Source organism: Cetorhinus maximus, chromosome 19 (genome assembly GCF_964194155.1).
Source record: "Cetorhinus maximus chromosome 19, sCetMax3.hap1.1, whole genome shotgun sequence".
NCBI classification, from domain to species: Eukaryota; Metazoa; Chordata; class Chondrichthyes; order Lamniformes; family Cetorhinidae; genus Cetorhinus; species Cetorhinus maximus.
This window is the reverse complement of record NC_135897.1, coordinates 77,383,802-77,405,789: the sequence shown is the minus strand read 5'-3', so window position 1 is coordinate 77,405,789 and position 21,988 is coordinate 77,383,802. Positions and strand designations below refer to the sequence as shown.

At 41.8% G+C, this 21,988-nt stretch overlaps 1 protein-coding gene across 1 annotated transcript in view; it reads right to left on the bottom strand.

The window, feature by feature from the left end:
- trpc1 (transient receptor potential cation channel, subfamily C, member 1) overlaps nt 1–11,386 on the bottom strand; it is a 94,653-nt gene extending 83,267 nt beyond the window's left edge. The window contains exons 1-3 of the mRNA XM_078564200.1: nt 10,885–11,386; nt 585–736; nt 365–466 (exon numbers count right to left, since the gene is read on the bottom strand). Coding sequence (XP_078420326.1) covers nt 365–466; nt 585–736; nt 10,885–11,011 — 381 coding nt within the window. The 5' untranslated portion in view covers nt 11,012–11,386. The remainder of the gene's footprint in view (nt 1–364; nt 467–584; nt 737–10,884) is intronic.
- Nucleotides 11,387–21,988: the final 10,602 nt, after the last annotated feature.

Sequence of the window (21,988 nt, the reverse complement as noted above, 5' to 3'; positions counted from 1 at the left end):
CATTGTACTCCATGTGTTACATTCTAGTCCAATTACTTAACCATTCTATATTCCTTTGCAACCTCCTTGCATCCTGCTCACTGCTTACTTTCCCACCTATCTTTGTACTGTCAGCAAACTTGGAAAAGTTACAAACTTGGAAAGATCAATCCCCTCATTGATATAGATTGTAAATAGCGGCCCCAACACTCCTCATCTACATCGTTGGTATATATTGTAAATAGGAGGCCCAACACTGATTCTTGCAACACTCCATGGAAGGTCACGAGGCCGCCTGTGAGCTGGTAAAAGGTGCATGATACAGCAAAACTAAAAGGAGCATTGGAAGTTACACAGAACATAAAAGTGACCAGAATTCACTAACTGCTATAGTTGGTTTAGACGATCGCCTGGGACGATGATTGAGAAGAATATCAACAGCACCAACAACCTCAGAACTAATCGCCACCAGCAGTGCGTCCACAGTCTAGAACAAATGGAAAGAAGTTAGTCAGCTTTCAAAAAAAAAATTACTCAACTTTTAAAAAGATTATATTTAGAATAACCACTATAAAAACACACTTAGCAATAATAAATATTGGCACCTGACATCCACGTTCCAAGAGAACCTGCAGGATATCCAGATTCTCATTTTCAATTGCTATGGTAACAGCATTCCTCCCCAGCACATCCACACAATTTATATTCAGCTCACTGAATTTCTCATCAAGCAGCTTTTTGACCATGTAATTGTCTCCTGAAATATTCAAAGTGACAAATATTTAAAACTTTAGATAACCCAATTTAGTATTAAAAAGCTAGTGTTCTACATAAAATACAATAATTTGTGATGATGTTTAGGGCAGAGGATGAGATGCAGAATGGAACACATTACTCAGTGTGTACCCAATGTAAACATCACAAACTTCTAAATCTGTTCTAACACATATCAGAACCAAAGTTATTGCTGCAATAATGGATTTTAACTCCATCCCTCACAGCATCTCTATTTTTCCAATTTGATTTTTCTGATGTCGCCATATATGCGGGGGAGACAGTGGGGTACTGGTAATGCCACTGGACTAGTAATCCAGAGACCCACGCTAATGGTCTGGTTCAAATCCCACCACAGCAGCTGGTAGATTTCAAATCCAATTAATAAAATTTGGAATTGAAAGCTAGCCTCAATCCACTGTCGATTGTTGTTCAAACATATCTGGTCACTAATGCCCTTTAGGGAAGCAAATCTGCTGTCCTTACCCAGTCTAGCCTACATGTGACTCCAGATGCACAGCGATGTGGTTGACTCTTAACTGCCCTCTGAAATGGCCAAGCAAGCCAGTCAGTTCAAGGGCAATTAGGGATGGGCAATAAATGCTGTTCTTGCCAGTGACGTCCACATCCCATGAAAGAATAAAGAAAAATACTAACAGTCTCTCTGAGCACAGTTGCTAACTGAGACGGGTTTCTGACATGAGCTTGAATGTTTCAGAGTGGTAGTTCCACATTCACAATTACAGAACTGAAGCAAAAAAGAGCAGTCCCCCTTTCAGCACAGTGATTGAAAATGATCACTCCTGTGCTTGGCTCCATGTCCAGCAATGCCTCAAATTTAAAATTTTCACCCTGCGTTCAAATCTCTCCATGGCTTCCTCCTTCCCTATTTCTCCAGCCTCTTCAAACCTTCAACCCACTGAGAACTCTACAACCCTATAACTCCAGCCTATAAATCCCTGAATTTTTCATCCCACCATTAGCGACCACGGCTTCAGCTGTATATAGCTCAAGGCCTGGAATTCCCTCCTGAAAAGTATCTTGAAATGTTCTGCTGCACTAAAGGCAAGCATTAAATATAAATTGATGTTATTTTGCATGAAGTTTGAGACCTGAATGTTGACACCAGTTCTATGGTGAACTCATGAGCGAAATAGAATCTGTGCTGTCATGGGTATTCCAGGAATGAAAGCCAAATGAGGTAAAGTGGAAGTGTTAAGTAATCATCTTCACCAGTAGCAATGCACCTATCTTAAAATATAAATGAAATTGTTCTCATGTTTGCAGTTGAAACAAAAAATATGTTATGACGTTGCAAATGATGTGTGCCAGGTGGACCAAATCCACAAGCGAAACCTGGCCACGCTATCACAACGGTTTTGAAATTTGTATTTAGTATGAGAAGATGTGTGCACTGAATTCAGAGGTAATAAGTCCACTAATACAGTTAGAGATTTTAAAAATTAAATTAAAATATTTATTAACAGAAGAAAACATACATAAGACTACAATTACATAATACTGTAAAAAATCCTAAAATTCCTAATTCACCTGACTCCCAGCTACATACCCCTTTTAAGGCAACAGTCCAACGTAGATTTTAGATTTAAAAGAATAAGCTAGCAAGTCACCACAGTACCCATTTGACAGTGGAATTCCAAAAGGCTTTCCCAAACTTTAGTTACGGAACACAACAGACTTTTGCAAACATGGCTGGAGGCTTCTCCAAGGCTGTTTCATACACTCCTGCCAGATCTCACATGGCCCCCCCAATATAGCCTTTCATTCTCCTTTATATATGTTTTTCTCTCTTTAATATGGAAATTCCATTGTTTCATATGTCTTTGGAACTTTGCCTTTTCTATAATATAAAAATCTTTCATGTTGCCAATACTGTCAGTAACCTTAAGGAAAAATAAACACACTGCTTAGCCTTGCTTATCTGGCTAGTTGTAAACATCCTAACATCCCTTTGCGAGGAGAGCTGGGAGTTCAGTTTAAAACAGCAATGAGAGCCGGGGTATCTCTTTGGTGTCTCTTTTGATTGGCCAAGTGGTTTACATCAGGAGACATTATTACAGCTCAAGAGTACAGATAAGAATTTCAATTTTAAAATATTTAACATCCAAATTAATTAATTAAATAGAATAGGGATGGCTGGGCAGGTGATGTGTTGCTGCTGTAGTATGTAGGAGCTGGTGGATGCCGGTGCGATCAACGGTGACCACATCTGCAGCAAGTGTTGTCGAGGAACTTCGGCTCAGAGTTGATGAGCTGGAGTCCGAGCTGCGAACACTGCGACACGTCATGGAGGGGGAGAGTTACCTGGGCACTATGTTTCAGGAGATAGTCACAGCTCTTAGATTAATTACATCAAATTTGGACCGTGGTCAGGGACAGGAGGGTGTGACTGTGAGTGAGGCAGGTATGGCGATCCAGAATTTAGCTTTGGAGGAGCCTCAGACAGTGCCCTTATCCAATAGGTATGAGGTTCTTGCTCCAGGTGTGGACAAGGGCACAGACTGCAGGGAGGATGAGTGAACTGACCACAGCACCGTGGTACAGAGTGCCATTCAAGTAGGGAAAGAAAAATATAGTAGTAATAGGAGATAGCATAGTTAGGGGAATAGATGCTGTTCTCTGCATCAAAGACAAAGAGTCCTGAAGGCTGTGTTGCCTACCTGGTGCCAAGGTTAAGGACATCTCTTGTGGGCTGGAGAGGAACTTGGAGTGGGAGGGGAAGGATCCAGTTGTCATGGTCCACATAGGTACCAACAACATAGGTAGGACTAGGAAAGAGGTTCTGCTGAGGGACTACGAGCAGTTTAGGGCTAAATTAAGCAGAACCACAGAGGTAATAATCTCTGGATTACTGCCTGAGCCACGTGCAAACTGGCATAGGGTAAATAAGATTAGAGAGGTAAATGTGTGGCTCAAAGATTGTTGTGGGAGAAATGGGTTCCGATTCCTGGGGCACTGGCACCAGTACTGGGGAAGGAGAGAGCTGTTCCACTGGGACGGGCTTCATTTGAACCATGCTGGGACCAGTGTCCTGGTGAATCATATAACTAGGGTTGTAGATAGGACTTTAAGCTAATTAGTTGGGGGGAGGGTTCAACTGAAGGGAAGTTTAAAAAATCAAAAAGAAACGAGAGAGCAGAGGTGCAGGGTAGTGAAGAGGCGAACGATAATTAAAGTGTGACGGGAGGGGCAGAAAATATAAGCAGAAGATTACAGCAGAAATTAGAACCAGGATGAGTAATAATGGTGAAAAGTCAAAGCTTAAGGCTCTTTATCTGAATGTACAAAGCATTTGTAATAAAATAGATGAGTTGACAGCACAAATAGAAATAAATGAATATGACTTGATAGTTATTACAGAGATGTGATTGCAGGGTGACCAAGGCTGGGAACTCAATATTCAAGGGTATTCAACATTCCGGAAAAATAGGCAAAAAGGAAAAGGAGGGGGGGGTAGCTTTGTTAATAAAGGAAGGTATCAGCGCAGTGGTGAGTTGTGATATAGGTGCAATAGATCGTGATGTGGAATCAGTTTGATTGGAAATGAGGAATAGCAAGGGGAAGAATTCACGGGTGGGAGACGACTATAGGCTCCCGAAGAGTTGCCTCACTGTAGTTAAAGTAAAATCGGGAAATAATGGAGGCATGTAAGAAGGGTGCTACAATTGTCATGGGTGGTTTTAATCTGCATATTGACTGGACAAATCAGATTGGAGGGGTAACATGGAAGGTGAATTTGTAGAGTGCATCAGGGATTGTTTCTTAGAACAATACGTTGCAGAACCAACCCAGAAACAGGCTATTTCAGATCTAGTAATGCGTAATGGGGTGGTATTAATAAGAGATATCATAGTTCAGGATCCTCTAGGGGGTAGCGATCACAACATGGTATAATTTCAAATTCAGGTTGAATGCGAGCAGCTCAGGTCTCAAACCAGTGTCCTCAACTTAAATAAGGGCAATTACAGAGGTATGAAGGGCAATTAGAGGTATGAAGAAAGAGTTGTCTAAAGCAGGCCGGCAAAATAGACTAAGGGGAAGGTCAGTGGATGAGCAGTGGCAGATATTTAAGCAGGTATTTCTTAGCGCTGAGCAAAAATTTATCCCAGTCAAAAAGGACTCGATGAGAAGGATGAACCACCCGTAGTTAACAAAGGTGATCAAGGAGAGTATCCAATCAAAAACTAAGGCATACAAAGCAGCGAAAACTAGTGGTAGGCCAGGGGATTGGGATTTTTTTTTAGAAGCCAGCAGCAGATGACTAAAAAACTAATAAAGAGGGAGAAAATTGATTATGAAAGTAAATTGGCAAGAAATATAAAAACAAACAGCAAGAGCTTCCACGGGTATATAAAAAGAGAGTAGCTAAAGTGAGTGTAGGACCCTTGGAGGATGCGACTGGAGAATTGATAACGGGGAACTGGGAAATGGCAGATAATCTAAACCAATACTTTGCATCGGTCTTCACAGTGGAAGACACTGTAAACATCCCAAAGATATCAGATAAACAAGAAGCTAATGGGAGGAAAGATCTTGTAACAGTCTCCATCACAAGGGACAAAGTATTTGACAAACTAATGGGACTAAAGGCAGACAAGTCGCCAGGACCTGATGGCCTGCATCCAAGGGTTTTAAAGGAAGTGACTATACAGATAGTGGAGGCATTGGTCGAAATATTCCAGAACTCACTGGATTCCAGGAGGGTCCCAGCGGATTGGAAAACCGCTAACCTATTCAAGAAGGGAGGGAGACAAAAAGCAGGAAGTTATAGGCCAGTCAGCCTAACATCTGTCATTGGGAAAATTCTAGAGTTCATTATTAAGGAAGAAATTGGGCATTTAGAAAAGCTTAATGAAATCAAACAGAGGCAGCATGGTTTTGTGAAAAGGAAATCACATTTGACAAATTTGCTAGAGTTCTTTGACGATATAACAAGCAGAGCTGATAAAGGGAAACTGGTAGATGTAGTGTATTTTGATTTCCAGAAGGCATTCGATAAGGTGTCACATAAAAGGTTATTGCACAAGATAAGAAGAACTCATGGTATTGGAGGTAATGCATTAGCATGGTTTGAGGATTGGTTAACACACAGAAGACAGAGAGTCGGGATTAATGGGTCTTTTTCAGGTTGGAAAGACGTAACTAGTGGAGTGCCACAGGATCAGCACTAGGGCCTCAATTATTTACTGTCTATATTAATGACTTGGAGGAGGGGGCAGAGTGTAATGCATCCAAATTTGCTGACAATACAAAAATAGGTGGGAGGGCAAGTTGTGATGAGTACATAAGAAATCTGCAAGGGGATATAGATAGGTTGAGTGAGTGGGCAAAAACAGGGAAACAATGAATAATAAACTTCATTCCACACATTTTTAATTTGTGCATTTGTTAGCCACAGATTATAAGGTCTTCCTTATTTGTATACTAAAAAATGTCTTCAGCTTCTTGACATTGTGCATTCTTTGTGCATAATGTGCTCCAATTTGACCATCCATTGGGAAAAAAATCCTTTAACGTAGCCTCATGTAAACCATGTAACAGCAGTATTTAGAGGCGATGCCATAATTCCTTCACACAGACGTTAATTAGTCTCATCTCAGTGCTGCTTTAATCCATCAATAGTATTTTTCATTTTACTGATATTTTGTTTTAAAAATTAACAGAGGGTTGACTAAGCGATCAGCTGACATTTAATTTCAAAGTCCAGAAGCCACCCACTGAGCACTGAAATTTTGCCCATATAGTTTATCCATCATCAATGCTTCCTGAAATTAAACCCTCACATTGCTGCTAGTTCCAGGGAATTGGAAGCTCCTTGCAACATCCATTGTTAACAGATTTATATTGTAATGTGAGTTTCTTTTTTCAGCAACAGAACTACATACATGTCTGAAGTAGCTTTCTTATAGACACAAACATCCAGGAGTTAATATTCCTTACCCATGTGTTAGTTGAGATTGTAAATGGTTAATTTTTTCAGGCAATTTCCCTCTCATTTTTAAAACTGCCATCATCTCAAAACAATTGCTACAGCACAGGCAATGATGGGAGGCAGGAGGGTGTAACTAACATGTTTGCACAGATGGTTACCATTATAAATATATAGATAGGAATTTAGAATGGCAAACATTGAGAGGAATTGCAGGCATGATATATATCTGCTAAATTATGATATGGTGCCTTTCTATGTTTTATATTTTCTTATGCCAATAGCTCAAAGCAATGATTGTTCATGCAGACATCATCAAGCTCTGCAAGGATTGATCACTATTAAAGCCTGCATAGAGCACTAACTTTATTTAAGTGTCACACTTAATTTCTGTGGGTTTTCTGAGTCATATTTTACGGAAACACCTTCATTGTTAAAAAAAGACTATCCTTTCACTTGAGTAATGCCGGGGAGATATACCTTTATACATAAATAAATGAACAAATAAATATTAAAAGTAATGAAGGAGTGGTGAAAATATGGAACTCATTGTGATTGGAGTGAATGATGCATTTAACGGGAAGGTAGATAAGTACAAGAGGAAGAAAGGAGCACAAGGATATGTAGGTAGCGTGCTATTAAATAAGCAGAGAGAGGAGGCTCATGTGGACTGAATGGCCTTTTTCTGTGCTGTAAATATATAACATAACATGTACTCTGTCCATTGCACTTCACAATACACACAAATTCCTGTATCACACTGCCATATGATTGGATAAAATATCATTCATGGAATAGGCAGTGAAGGAATATATTTATGTATAATATTAGTAAACAAGCAAAACAGGCACATAGATTATCAATGACAATCAAACTAGGACACATGAAATTATGCATTAACAATGAGGAAAAGCTACCAAAACAGGGGACTCAATTGTTCATGCTAAATATTCCTTGAAAATCCTTTTAGTTGTTATGTTGGATTCTACCGTCATTGATAAACTAATTACTGGAAAAAAAACGATAGAAATAAAAACAATTACCAAATTTATAAGACAATGATTAAACATAGCACTGCAGTAACTTTATATATGTTTAAAATTCTTCCTGTTGAAGGCTTATGCCTCTGAGGAACCTGGGACTTGAGGTCCTGGAGCATATCACTTTTAGCAGAATCAAGACAACAGTTTTGTACAGCTCACAGTCTGCACCTGTCCCTCGAATGTCCAAAGACTGGTAAATCAAAGTTGCTGGCCTACAGTTTCAAATTTTGCAGAAGTTAGGTGCATCTCCAGCATAGTGGGACTTCCACCCACCAAATGGTTAATCTCTTGACCTCAGTTAATATTCCAGATTTGCAGTCATCACATTCTGAACCTACCCATACCTAGAAGAACAAGGGCAGCAAGGGAAGATCACTTATTGCAAGTTCCCTTCCCAGTCACACGCCATCCTGACTTGGAACTATACTGCCATTCCTTCATTGTCACCTAAGTCAAACTCCTGGAACACCTTTGTAACAGTGCCACAGGTGTGCATACACCGCATGGACTGCAGCGGTTCAAGAATTTGGTTCACCACCACCTTCTCAAGGGCTATTAAGGATAAGCAACAAATGCTGGTCTTGCCAGCGACACTCGTATCCCATGAAAAACTAAAAAAAACTTTAAAAACCAAGTCCCATACAATATTAAAATTACCATCTTCAATTTCAAATCAGCTATGGCCTTACCCCTCCCTACCTCCAGCCCTACAATCTTCCAAGAATTTCGTGTTCCTCCACCTTTGGCCTTCTATGCATATCCCATTCCCATCATCCCAGCATCCGCTGCTGTGCCTTCAGCGTCTAGACCCGAAAATCTGGATTCCCTCCTTTCACTTTTCCGCCTCTCTTTCCTCCTTTAAGATGCTCCTTAAAACCTAGATCTTTGACAAGCTTTTAATCATCCATTCTTATAAATCCTTCTTTGGTTCAATGTCAACTTTTGTCTGATTATGCTCCTGTGAAGTCATTTAACAGCCTTAGAAACAGACATACAATTTTGTTGCACTACCTGGCAGCCTCATTATATTCCTTCAGTTCAGTTGATCTGCAATGGGTGCCTCAGAACCAGCCATATCCATGATGAAGTTCACTGTGACATTATTGTACTACAATCTTCTTGTATTATCGCACAATTGAAAATCTTTAATGTGGAAATGTTATTTATTCCCTTATTAAAAATTGAATTAAATGGAGGCCTATCCCTCCCTGGCGAGGATGATTGTTTTCCATGAGTCTGAAGATGATTGATGAGGCTGATTCAGGAACTGAGACTCTGTAGCACAGGGGCAGTTGTTGCCATGTGGGTTCTCTGGTCATGGATTATCAGTTCGGGTCGTGGCGTGTTCTTTTCGCCGCTTTTGCTTTTCCTCTTCATTATGTCATCATTGTGTTTCAAAAGCTGGGATCCTTCTCACAGACATTGCTGCCTCTGGCTCGGTCCAAGGCGATGGTCTCCCACAAGTTGATGTCAATATTGCATTTCTTCATGTTGGCTTTCAACACACCCTTGAAGCCCTTCTTCTGTCCTTCTCTGGTGCATCTGCCCTGGCTGAGCTGGGAGAAGAAGATCTGCTTTGGGCGCCTGGTATCTGACATCCAAACTATATGACCAACCCAACGAAGCTGATGGTTCATGATCATAGCTTCTGTGCTTGTGGTGCCTCTTTGTGAAAGGGCACTGATGTTGGTGCATTTATCCTCCACTTACTATGTAAGATCATTGGCAGGCAGCATTGGTGGTATGACTCCAGTGCTTTGAGGTACCTCCTACATGTCATCTATATATTGATTTTGATTGAAAAGGTCTTCAAAATGCTCTCTTCCCCCATCCTTAGGCCTTGGAGGAGTTGGTCCTTGAGTACTTGGATTTACATTCTATACAGTACACCGAATGCGACAAGATTGTGAGGAATTTCCTGTGAGGTAAGCCATACTCTGAGAGAAACCAAGCCATATGATGCTAATCTAAAGAAGAACTTGTCACATTGAAAAAAGTCAGCAATGCACACCCTGAGTAATACTGTGAATAACGGACCGTGGAAATTCAGTTGTCAATTTTTTCTCAGTCTTTCATTGGCAAGGCCATCATTTGTTAGCCATCCCTAATTGCCCTTTCAATTAGCTACGCCATTGCTAGCCTATTGCAACATGAATCTGGAGTCATATGTAGCCCAGAGAGAAGGGCACTACAGCAGATTTCCTTCCCTAAAGGCCATTGATGATAACTGGCTGAAATGAGAGTAGCTTTATATTCCAGGTTTACTCATTGATTTTTAAATTTCCCCAGCTGCCATGGTAGGAATTGAACCCGTGAAAGATTGGCCCAGGCCTCTGGATTTACATTCCCTCTACCCCCACCGTCTCGGCACAGTGATAAACCAACTGAGATCTGCTCTGATTCATTTATGATGTCATCTGAACCTTTGCATTGGATTAGTGTGGATTCGGTCTCAGGCAACCAGTACCCAATATATAAAAGCAAAAAAAAACTGCGAATGCTGGAAATCCATTACCCAATATATAGTTTATTTCAGCGACTGTAGTGTGAATTAAAACATTTTTTAAAGATGCACATAACGGCAATGCTACCCTTTCAGCACTGTTACTGTCACTACTTAAAACACGGGGCAGAAAATGTTGCTTCCCGTCAAACTGTTCCCCACTGTTATTATAGGCACAATTTATCATTGGATACCACGTTTCTGACCGGCATTCAGTGCTGGTGTTCAGAGGATCTTCCGAAAGGTTTAATTGGACTTGCAGCCCCCGCGTTCACGACCAGCAATCGATCAAAGACTGCAGGGGTGAGGGAGAGAGCCATATGCTTCAGAATGAAAAAGCAAGCATATTTATTCTTCTCTCCCAACTGATTTCCCAGAAATCACACATGGTGGAAACCGCAGATCCCACAGACATGGTCAGCAGGTCGGCAATGACGGACAAAAAGCAGACTTTCACCCAGATTTTCCTGAAAAGGTGGTGAACTCCACGCCCTCCCTGGTGCGCCAGCCAGAAGGCTCTTCAGTCAGTGAGGCAGCTTGTTCCCGGGCAGCCAGACGCCAGGCACAGATTCTGCACAAATATGTTTCTCCCCCCACTCCTCCCTCTCCCACCCACCAGGCAGCGAGGCTGTTACCTTTCTCGCAGGCGAGCAGGAAAAGCTTTTCATCGATGGTCGTTTCCTCTTTGACTTCCCGCACGTCTTTTAAGGTGAGGTATTTGTTGGGAGAGGAGGACTCGGTGCTCTGGTACAGACTGGCCATGGTCAGCCCCGGTCAGGAGCAGGAGCCGGAGAGAGCGCTCAGTCCGCGCGGTCACATCCTCTCTCCCTCCCTCCCTCCCTCTCTCCCCGAGTCCCTCAGCTTCGGTAAGGGGGGGAATTGATGCTCCCTCTCTCCCTCCCTCTCCCTCCCTCTCTGAGCTACACACCGCCACACATTCCCTCCTTTCTATTCTCCATTCATCACATTTATCCTATTTTCTTTTCCTTGCCCAGCCTCCCGGAGAAGACGTTTCCCAGCAGCGAAAAAGACAAAAACAACATTGAAACACAATTGATTATTTTTCTTATCAGAGCCAAGCGGTGACGGACAGAGAGTGCGGCTGTGCGCATGAGCATTCCCACTTGCTCCCTCTTCAGCTTCCGATCTCTTTCCCTGTATCTTTCCTCTCCTTTTCTCTTTTCCTCTTCTTTCTTCCTCTTTTCCCACTCTCTCTCTGTTCAATTCTTTTTCTCTCTTTCTCATCTCGCTTCCTCTCTCCCAGTTTCTTCCTTCTTTTTCTCTCCCTCTGTCACTCTTCCTGCCCCTTTGTCTCTTCCTCTCTCATTTTATTTCCTCTTTCCGTCTCTTTTTCCCTACTCCCCTTTCACTCTCTTCCCCTTTCACTCTCTTCCCCTTTATTCCATAGGCAGGCGCATTAAAATGATTCTTTTTGTTGAAAACTCAAATGCTTGTCTTAGGTTACTCACAGGTTCTGATTATTATTGAATTTTTTGTCACCTTTCACTAGATGGTGGTGGTATGAATGCTTCATATTTCGTTGTCATCATCCTTCGGTCAATCCAGTCACCTCTTAATGTTTACATAAAACCTGTTAGACTCATAACAGATTTTTTTTTAATTAGTCTTACATGTGAAACATGTTTCATACGGAGCAATGGTTGAACTATGAGTCAGTAATTAATTCAGCCATATAAACTCAAGAATTAAGTCAACATTTTAGGTACATCAGAAGAAACATAAGCTTAACCTTAAAGTCACTGGTTAGTTATACCTTATAAACGTCTGTTCTTTCGTTGAAAAAGTTTTTTCCTTTTCTTTCACTTAAATGGCAATTGTAACAGAAAAAAAAAATGCAGCTAGAGGTCTTTGTTTGCATGATTTTTCCTGGCAGCAGAAATGAGAAAATATATTAATACATTATGTAAATATGAAAAAAAAGCGCTAACAGATCCTACACCTGCTGCCCATCTACAAAACTATACATCCCATTCACTCATCCACTTGAGGCTTATACGTGGTGGAGAGGCTTTGATAGATCATTGCTTCATTTTACAAGGTGCTAAACACTGGAATTGCCAGTGAACAGCCCGACTCCTGACCTTATGATGGTGGGAAGACCAGCTTAAGATGGTTGGCAAAGGATCCCACCCTGAGCAACTCCTGCAATGGTGCCATAGAGCTACAATGATTGACCTCTAAGAGCGGCAACAATCTGCCTGTCCATCAGGTGTCATGAATACTTTAATCACAGAAAATTGTTCATCGAGGTGTCAGCTGTGGCTCAGTTCATAGCACCCTCGCCTTTGAATCAGAGGGTTGTGGGTTCATGTCCCACTCCTGGAAACCAAGAACTGTGATTGTACTCAAAAGAGTTGCAGTCTGTGACTGTTGATAACTCGAAAGAGTTTCAATGACATTCTGGAAGAATTTGTATTTCAAAAGACATTTGTGTTTTAAAAGACACTGTCCCTTAAAGGGTTAATGCAGGACTCCGATTGCTATTCCTGGAAAAAGCATCCTTTTACAAGAAAGGGTGCTCAAGCATTATAAAAAAAAACTGTAAACCTCTTGACCCAGGTAAACTGTGTTAACTCTGAAAGAAAAAACCATGCCTGGAAAACTATGTTTTAAATGTGGGTTTTGGTTTTGCTTTAAGAAGAAAAGGACCAACTGCTTGAGAAGGAAGACAGCAGCCTTTTGCAGTCCAGAGCCAGCCCACAGCTGGAAATGAATATAAGCTGCTCCTGAGATCCGCTACATGCTGCAATAGAGTTCCATAGAAACATAGAAAATAGAAGCAGGAGTAGGTCATTCAGCCCATCAAGCCTGCTCTGCCATTCAATATGATCATGGCTGATCCTCTATCTCAATGCCTTACACCTGCGCTCTTCCCATACCCCTTGATTCCTTTAGAGTCTAGAAATCTACTTCCTTCTTAAATACATTCAATGACTTGGCCTCCACAGCCTTATGTGGTAGAAAATTTCACAGGTTCACCGCCCTCTGAGTGAAGAGGTTCCTCCTCATTTCAATCCTAAGTGGTCTATCCCGTATCCTGAGACTGTAACCCCTTGTTCTAGACACCCCAGCCAGAGGAAATATCATCCCTGTAACCAGTCTGTCCATCCCTGTCAGAATTCTATATGTTTCAATGAGATCCCTCTCATGCTTCTCAACTCCAGTGAATATAGGTATAATCAGCCCAATCTCTCCTCATACGACATTCCTGCCATCCCAGGAATCAGTCTGTGAACATTCGCTGCACTCCCTCAATAGCAAGTTTACGCTTTCTTAGGTAAGGAGACCAAAACTGCACACAATACTCCAGGTGTGGCCTCACCAAGGGCCTATTCAGCTGCAGTAAGACATCCTTGCTCCTGTACTCAAGTCCTCTCACAAATGAAGGCCAACATACCATTTGCCTTCTTAACTGCTTGCTGCAGTATGGGCAGGCGGTGGTGTGGTGGTATTGTCACTGGACTAGTAATCCAGAGACCCAGGTTAATGCTCTGGGGTCCTGGGTTTGAATCCCACTATGGCAGATGGTGGAATTTGAATTCAATAAATATCTGGAATTAAAAGTCTAATGATGACCATGAATATAAACCCATCTGGTTCACTAATGCCCTTTAGGGAAGGAAAGCTGCCATCCTCACCTGGTCAGGCCTAAATGTGACTCCAGATGCACAGCAATGTGGTTGACTTTTAAAAATGCCCTCTAAACAAGGGCAATTAGGGATGGGCAATAAATGCTAACCAGTGATGCCCACATCCCATGAGTGGATTTTAAAAAACCTGCATGCTTGCTTTCAGTGATTGGTGCACAAGGACACCAAGGTCCCTTTGTACATCAACATTTCCCAATCTATCACCATTTAAATAATACTGTTTTTCCGTGTTATACTGCATCTGCCATGTATTTTCCCACTCACTCAACCTGTCTAAATTGCCTTGAAGCGTCTTAACATCCTCCTCACCACTCACATTCCCACCAAGTTTTGTGTCATCAGCAAACTTGTAAATATTACATTTGGTTCCCTCATCCAAGTCATTGATATATATTGTGAATAGCTGGGGCCCAAGCACTGATCCCTGCTGTACCCAACTAGCCACCCCCGCCACTCCGAAAAAGACCCATTTATCCTCACTCTCTGTTTCCTGCCTGCTAACCAACTCTTAATCCATGCCAATATATTACCCCCAATCCCATGTGCTTTAATTTTGCACACTAACCTCTTATGTGGGAGTTTATCAAAAGGTTTCTGAAAATCCAAATGCACCACATCCACTGGTTCTCCCTTATCTATCCTGCTAGTTACGTCCTCAAAGAACTCCAGTAGGTTTGTCAAACATGTTTTCCCTTTCATAGATCCATGTTGACTTTGTCTAATCCCTTGACATTTTCTATGTGTCCTGTTATCACATCCTTTATAATAGACTAGCATTTTCCCTATTACTGAGGTTAGGCTAACTGGTCTGTAATTTGCTGTTTTCTCCCTCCTTTTTTAAATAGCGGGGTTACATTTGCCACCCTCCAATCTGCTGGGGCTGTTCCAGAATCTACACAATTTTGGAAGGTGACAACCAATGTATCCGCTATTTCCATGGCCGCCTCCTTTAGTACCTTTAGTAATACCCTCGAATATTCCTTGAGTCTGCCTGAAATCCAATGCTAGAGTCATTGGTTCTTTCGCGGATCAAATCTGAGAAGGCGAATGCATAACCCAGACGCCATTTCAAGAACTCCACCATCTATCTTTTGCCTTTGAACCATTGACTTTTAAATTTTGGCCAAATTCCTCCATTTCTATTTTTATTTTTTGTATGTGTGTGCGTATGAGAGAGACTTAGGGTATCTCAAAAAAGTAATTAGTATAATTTCATATCCCATACTGGATGTTGATAAGCTTTGCCTTTCTATTCGACAAGACTGGTTTTATAATAAACTAGTAAGTTTGTTGTTTATTGAAAGAAGCTTGGTTAAAGTCTGTTTTATTCTGGGTAATGGTAGCAAAGGTAAATAATTAGCCGCATTGGTGAGTAAATTAAACTTCTAAATTAATGGTACGACCTGTGGAATAGTGGGGCTAGATCAACTGGGCACTCCTCCCATTCCAGTTGTAACACAGGTATGATTCCAACCACTAGAGAATTTTCTCTTTGCCTCCCACTGATCAGAGTATTGCTTGAGCTCTTTGGTGCCGTGCTGAATTGAAGGATGCTTTCATGTCAAGGGTATTTATTCTTACCTCACCTCGGTGTAATGAATGCATGTCAATCTGTGTAATATTTTGGGGGATGGTGTTTTGATAGTGTTTTAGTTTTTATTAATGATGAATGGTGGATTTCAATGTCAGTAAATAAACTATGATATATTGTTATAAAAACAAAAAGCTACTGCGGATGCTGGAAATCCAAAACAAAAACAGAATTACCTGGAAAAACTCAGCAGGTCTGGCAGCATCGGTGGAGAAGAAAAGAGTTGACGTTTCGAGTCAAATGATATATTGTGTTTTATTTCATTTCGTACTACAGAGAAATAAAGACTATTATGTTAAAATTCTCACATTTGCAGGCACTTCGTGTCTATAAACTTTACTCTGGTTGTCACACTTTTGGTCCCATTTTTGTGTCAATTATTCCTATTGTAAATTCAGAAGTCCCACGTTCCAGTTAATTTCCTTGAGTCTCCGATCTTCAGCTACTGCATACTTTGGCCACTAGGTGGTATTGGTATTGTATATATTTTAACCATAAACCACTCAAAAGTTTGTTGATAAAAGGTTTACTATTCTGATCAGTTACTGAGATTTCTAAGATTCAAAATAAAATTTTAAACAAAAGTTCAAAAAAAGTACACGTTTCACAATAACATAATTTAATCTATTGATTCAGCTGTCTTTTTACAACAACAATAACAACTTGTATTTATATAGCCACCTTTATAAAACACCCCAGGGCAGTATAAAACAAAATCTGACACTTGGATGATAATAGGTCAGATGGCCAAAATCTTGATTAAAGAGGTAGGTTTTATGGAGTGTCTTAAAGGAGGAAAGACAGGTTGAGACACGGAGAGGTTACAGAGGGATTTGCAGAGCTGAAGACCTAGGCGGCTGAAAACAGGGCCACCCAACGGTGGAGTGATTGAAACTGGGGTTACTCTAGAGACCAGGATTAGAGGAGCGCAGATATCTCAGAAGGCTAGAAGAAATCACAGAGATAGGGAGGGGCGAAGCCATAGAGGGATCTGAAAACAACAATAGAGTTTTAAAATTACATCATTATTTAACTGGCAACCAGTGTAGATAAGCGAGCACAGAGGTGATAGGAGGGCAGGATAGTGTGAGTAAGGACATAAATAGCAGAGTTTTGAATAACCTGAAGTTTATGGAGGGTAGAATGTTGGAAGCCAGTCAGGAGTGCGTTGGGATGATAAAGTCTAGAGATAATAAAGAAATGAGTGAGAGTCTCATCAATAGATGAATTGAGGTGGGAGGAACAATATTACAATAGGCAGTCTTAGTGATGGTACAGATATGTGGTCGGAGGCTCATCTCGGGGTCAAATCAAGGTTGCAAAAAGTCTGGTTCAGCCTTAAACAGTTACCAGAGAGAGGAATGGAGTCAGCGGCTAAGGATTTGTGGCGGGGACCAAAGACAATGGAATTGATCTTCTCAGTCTTCAGCTGGAGGAAATTTATGCTGATGCTGGACAAACAGCATTAGAGACAGTGGAAGGGTTGATGGAGATGGTGATGGGAGTGATGGACAGAAACCTGATTGGTGGGATTCAACTATGGAGTTCTGGGACATATGGGCATGGATTTGGGAGGCGAAAATTTGTTCAAGGACTTGGGAGAGGAATGGGAAGTTGGAAAATGGGGCGATAGTTTGCAAGGACAGAGGTGTCAAAGACTGGATTTTTTAGGAGAGGAGTGATAATTGCAGATTTGAAGGAGAGGGGAACAGTTACTGAAGAGAGAGAATTATTTACTTGAAGAACCTAGTCCTCCCAAAAGCCTGGAGTTGGAATTGATATCTTTGTCCAGTGCTGTGATTTCTGGTAGTTAAACAGAATAGGCAGTTGGGGCGTTTACACATTCCCAGAAAGCATCAGTATTATTTAGTCAACTGGCCTGTTGGAATGTTTTTGTTTAGCTTTCAGAATATTCTGCTTGGTTGTTCTTCATAATTATTGAAAATAAAGCTAGAGGTGGAAATTCAAAGGCTTCATTCAGAAACATTAGTGGAAATAAAATTAATAACTTTTGAAAGTGAAGTGGATAAATATATGAAAAATATATTCTTTGGATGGGTCTGGGGAAAGAGCAGGTGAATGGAACTCAGCCAATATGTTTTTTCAGCACTGGCACAGGTGCCAATGAACCAGATGCCCTTCCTCTGGGCTGTAAAGGTTCAGAATCATAGGCTTGGATTTTGCATGGAGAATAGCAAGTGAGGCTTTCAGCATTTCTAATTATTGCAGAGAAAATTGGACAGCAACTTCTGGCATTGTCACATGTGTATTTAAAGCCGAAATCCTGAAGTTGCTGTCAGAGATAATCCACTGCTCCACTGGGTGTGTTGCAATGGTTCTCACCGATGGACTCACCCTTGAAAATGTTCCAATGCTGTGAACTTCCATAGTTCCTGACTGAAGGTGCCATTAAAAAGTTAAAGCTTGGTGCACTCAGGAGTAAGTTAATTTTAACAGAATGATAATTGATAATTATTTCCAATCAACCTATCTGGTCCTGAAAAGTTAATTTTACAAATGTGGTGTCTCATTCTTCCAATGTTAATAAGTGTTGGAGATTTTTAAAATAAAAATTAAATAATTTTTCTTTTCATTTTTCTGCCTGACTCTTCTATCAATCTCCCTTAATCCCACCAGTCTTTCCCAATCTTTATTTCACTTTCTGCATATGCTGTAAATCTATTTTATACTTCCTGTTTTAGACTGCGTGTCTCAGTGAAGATTCTTCAATCTGATTGGTTGAAGAGTCTTAATGTTCCTTGCCCAGCTCACATACACCTCAGATCCCCTGGAGTGGGCGTCTCACTGGACCAGGCACCAGATAAGAGCAGAGCTCCCCTCTAAAACCCACAAAACTTGAAGAGCAGCTGTCACTGAGGTGAAAGGCGAGCATTGTTCCTTTGCCGCTGCTTACAAAATTTGGGCCATCCTGTTTTTTATTCAGTGGGGACAAAGGAAAATGGCACTACTGACAATGCATCTGTTGCAACTTTTATTTTCCATAACCTTCAGAAAGCATATTAGGTGAAGACAAAAAGATCAAATTGTGTTCATGTTTCAAAAATGGTGAACTTTCAGGCAAACATAAGGCCTTGAATTACATAATCTGTGTTTTCCAGTTAGAAAATGTTCAGGGTGGCAGACAAACAGGCCAAGGTGTTCTTGCCCTATCCCTGATAGGAGACATCCACAGGTGTTGGGGAGGGGAAATTCCACATGACAGAAATGCCCCGATTGACCCCAGCTGAGTTTCTATCAGTCACTATCATAGCGAAGACAGGTTCTGCCTGGGACCCTCACCAGGGTGGAGATTTGAAGGACCTGCTGCTATATCTGAGTGCAAGCAGTCTATGTGCTTTCTGCAAAACATCCCTGGCTGTGTGCTGATTTCCTAAACTACTTCCGTGGGTTCAGCAGGCTGCCCCTGCATCAATGTTCCTATAGTGCAAACAGTGGGATGCATGGCTTGAAATCACTTCCTTGTCCATACTTTGCCCAGATGGGATCCACCCCAGAAAATGTAACAAATCATTATTTAGCTATCTCCTCTAGATCCACCCTTATCTGGATATTCGAACAAGTTCCCCTCAGCTTCAAGCATGTACCTATGTCACTTGCTTAGAAGAGCAAGACAAAACTGAAGATAGCAGGATCCAGATAGGACTTCAATGGCTAAGTCACTTAGTTGATTTTCCACCTGCCTGGTGGAAACCAGATGGAAAGGTTAAAATTGACCAAAAATTATATGACAGCAGTTCATTTTCACGACCGATACATTGTTTGTGCAGATACAAGTTGAAATCCTTCCTCATCAAGGTTCAAAATGGAGGATCACAGAGTGTGACTATGTCAGAATCACAGAATTACACAGTGCAGAAGAGGCCCTTTGGCCCATCGAGTCTGCACCGACACGTGAGAAACACCTGACCTACCTACCTAATCCCATTTACCAGCACTTGGCCCATAGCCTTGAATGTTATGATGTGCCAAGTGCTCATCCAGGTACTTTTTAAAGGATGTGAGGTAACACACCTCCTCCACCCCCCCAGGCAGCGTATTCCCGACCGTCACCACCCTCTGGGTAAAAATGTTTCTCCTCACATCCCCCCAAAACCTCCTGCCCCTCACCTTGAACTTGCGTCCCCTCATGACTGACCCTTCAACTAAGGAGAAAAGCTGCTCCCTATCCACCCTGTCCATGCCCCTCATAATCTTGTACACCTCGATCAGGTCGCCCCTCAGTCTTCTCTGCTCCAACGAAAACAACCTAAGTCTATCCAACCTCTCTTCATAACTTAAATGTTTCATCCCAGGCAACATCCTGGTGAATCTCCTCTGCACCCCCTCCAGTGCAATCACATCCTTCCTGTAATGTGGCTACCAGAACTGCACACAGTACTCCAGCTGTGGCCTCACCAAGGTTCTATACAACTCCAACATGATCTCCCTACTTTCGTAATCTATGCCTCGATTGATAAAGGCAAGTGTCCTATATGCCTTTTTCACCACCCCACTAATGTGCCCCTCCGCCTTCAGAGATCTATAGACACATACGCCAAGGTCCCTTTGTTCCTCAGAACTTCCTAGTGTCATGCCATTCATTGAATACTTCCTTGTCAAATTACTCCTTCCAAAGTGTATCACCTCACACTTTTCAGGGTTAAATTCCATCTGCCACTTAACTGCCCATTTGACCATCCCGTCTATATCTTCCTGTAGCCCAAGACACTCAACCTCATTGTTAACTACCCAGCCAATCTTTGTGTCATCTGCAAACTTACTAATCCTACCCCCCACATAGTCGTCTATGTCGTTTATATAAATGATGAATAATAGGGGACCCAGCACAGGTCCCTGTGGTACGCCACTGGACACCGGCTTCCAGTCATGAAAGCATCCTTCTGTCATCACCCTCTGTCTCCTACAACTAAGCCAATTTTGAATCCACCTTATCAAATTACCCTGTATCCCATGTGCATTTGCCTTCTTTATAAGTCTCCCATGTGAGACCTTGTCAAAGGTTTTGCTGAAATCCATATAAACTACATCAACTGCACTACCTTCATCTACACACCTGGTCACCTCCTCAAATATTCATTCAAATTTGTTAGGCATGACCTCCCTCTGATAAAGCTACGCTGACTATCCCTGATCAAACCTTGCCTCTCCAAGTGGAAATAGATCCTCTCCTTCAGAATTTTCTCCAATAGTTTCCCTACCACTGACGTGAGACTCACTGGCCTGTAGTTCCCTGGCTTATCTCTACATACCTTCTTTAATAGCAGAACCATATCAGCTGTTCTCCAGTCCTCTGGCACTTGCCCCGTGGCCAGAGAGGATTTAAAAATTTGGGTCAGAGCCCCTGCGATCTCCTCCCTTGCCTCCCTCAGCAATCTGGGACACACATTATCTGGATCTGGAGATTTGTCCACTTTTAAGCCTGCCAACACCTCCAATACCTTGTCACTCCCTATATCAGTTTGCTCATGAACCTTGCACTCTCCCCAAGTTCCATACTTTCATCCTCATACTCTTGGGTGAAGATGGATGTGAAGTATTCGTTCAACACTCTACCGATGTCTTCCGGCTCCACCCATAGGTTGCCTCCATGGTCCTCTAATGGGCCCTACTCTTTCCCTGGCTATCCTCTTCCCATTGATATATTTATAGAATATCTTGGGATTTTCCCTACTTTTACCAGCCAGAGCTTTCTCATATCCCCTCTTTGCTCTCCTAATTGCTTTCTTAAGCTCCACCCTGCACCTTCTGTACTCCACTAATGCCTCTGCCGATTTGCTTCCCTTGTACCCAAAAGTCTCTCTTTTCCTTCTCATCATATCCTGAATATCTCTGGTCATCCATGGTTCTCTGGGCTTGTTACTCCTTCCTATCACCCTAGAGGGAACATGTTGAGCCTGTACCCTCCCCATTTCCTTTTTGAACACCCCTCACTGTTCCTCTGTAGATTTAACCACAAGTAGCTGTTCCCAGTCTACCTTGGCCAGATCCTGCCTTATTTTACTAAAATCCGCTCTCCCCCAATCCAAAACATTTTTTTGCAACTTGTCTATTTCTTTGTCTATAACAAGCTTAAATTGTACCATGCTGTGGTCGCTATCACTAAAATGCTCCCCCACCACCACCTCAGCCACCTGTCCGGCTTCATTCCTCAGAATTAGGTCCAGCAATGCGCCGTCCCTTGTTGGACCCTCTACATATTGACCTAAAAAGTTCTCCTGTACACATTTCAAGAAATCCACTCCATCTAAGCCCTTAACACTGTCTATCCCAATTAATGTTGGAAAAGTTGAAATCGCCTAATATAATTACCCTATTGTTATTGTTTTTACAGCTTTGTGCTGATAGCACATGGAACAACCAGCCGTTCTACAAGGCAGCCTGTTAAAGGGAAGCTGCATTGAATGACAGGAGGCTGCTGAATGCTGGTGCTGCAATTCTAAACCAGGAAAATGGAAC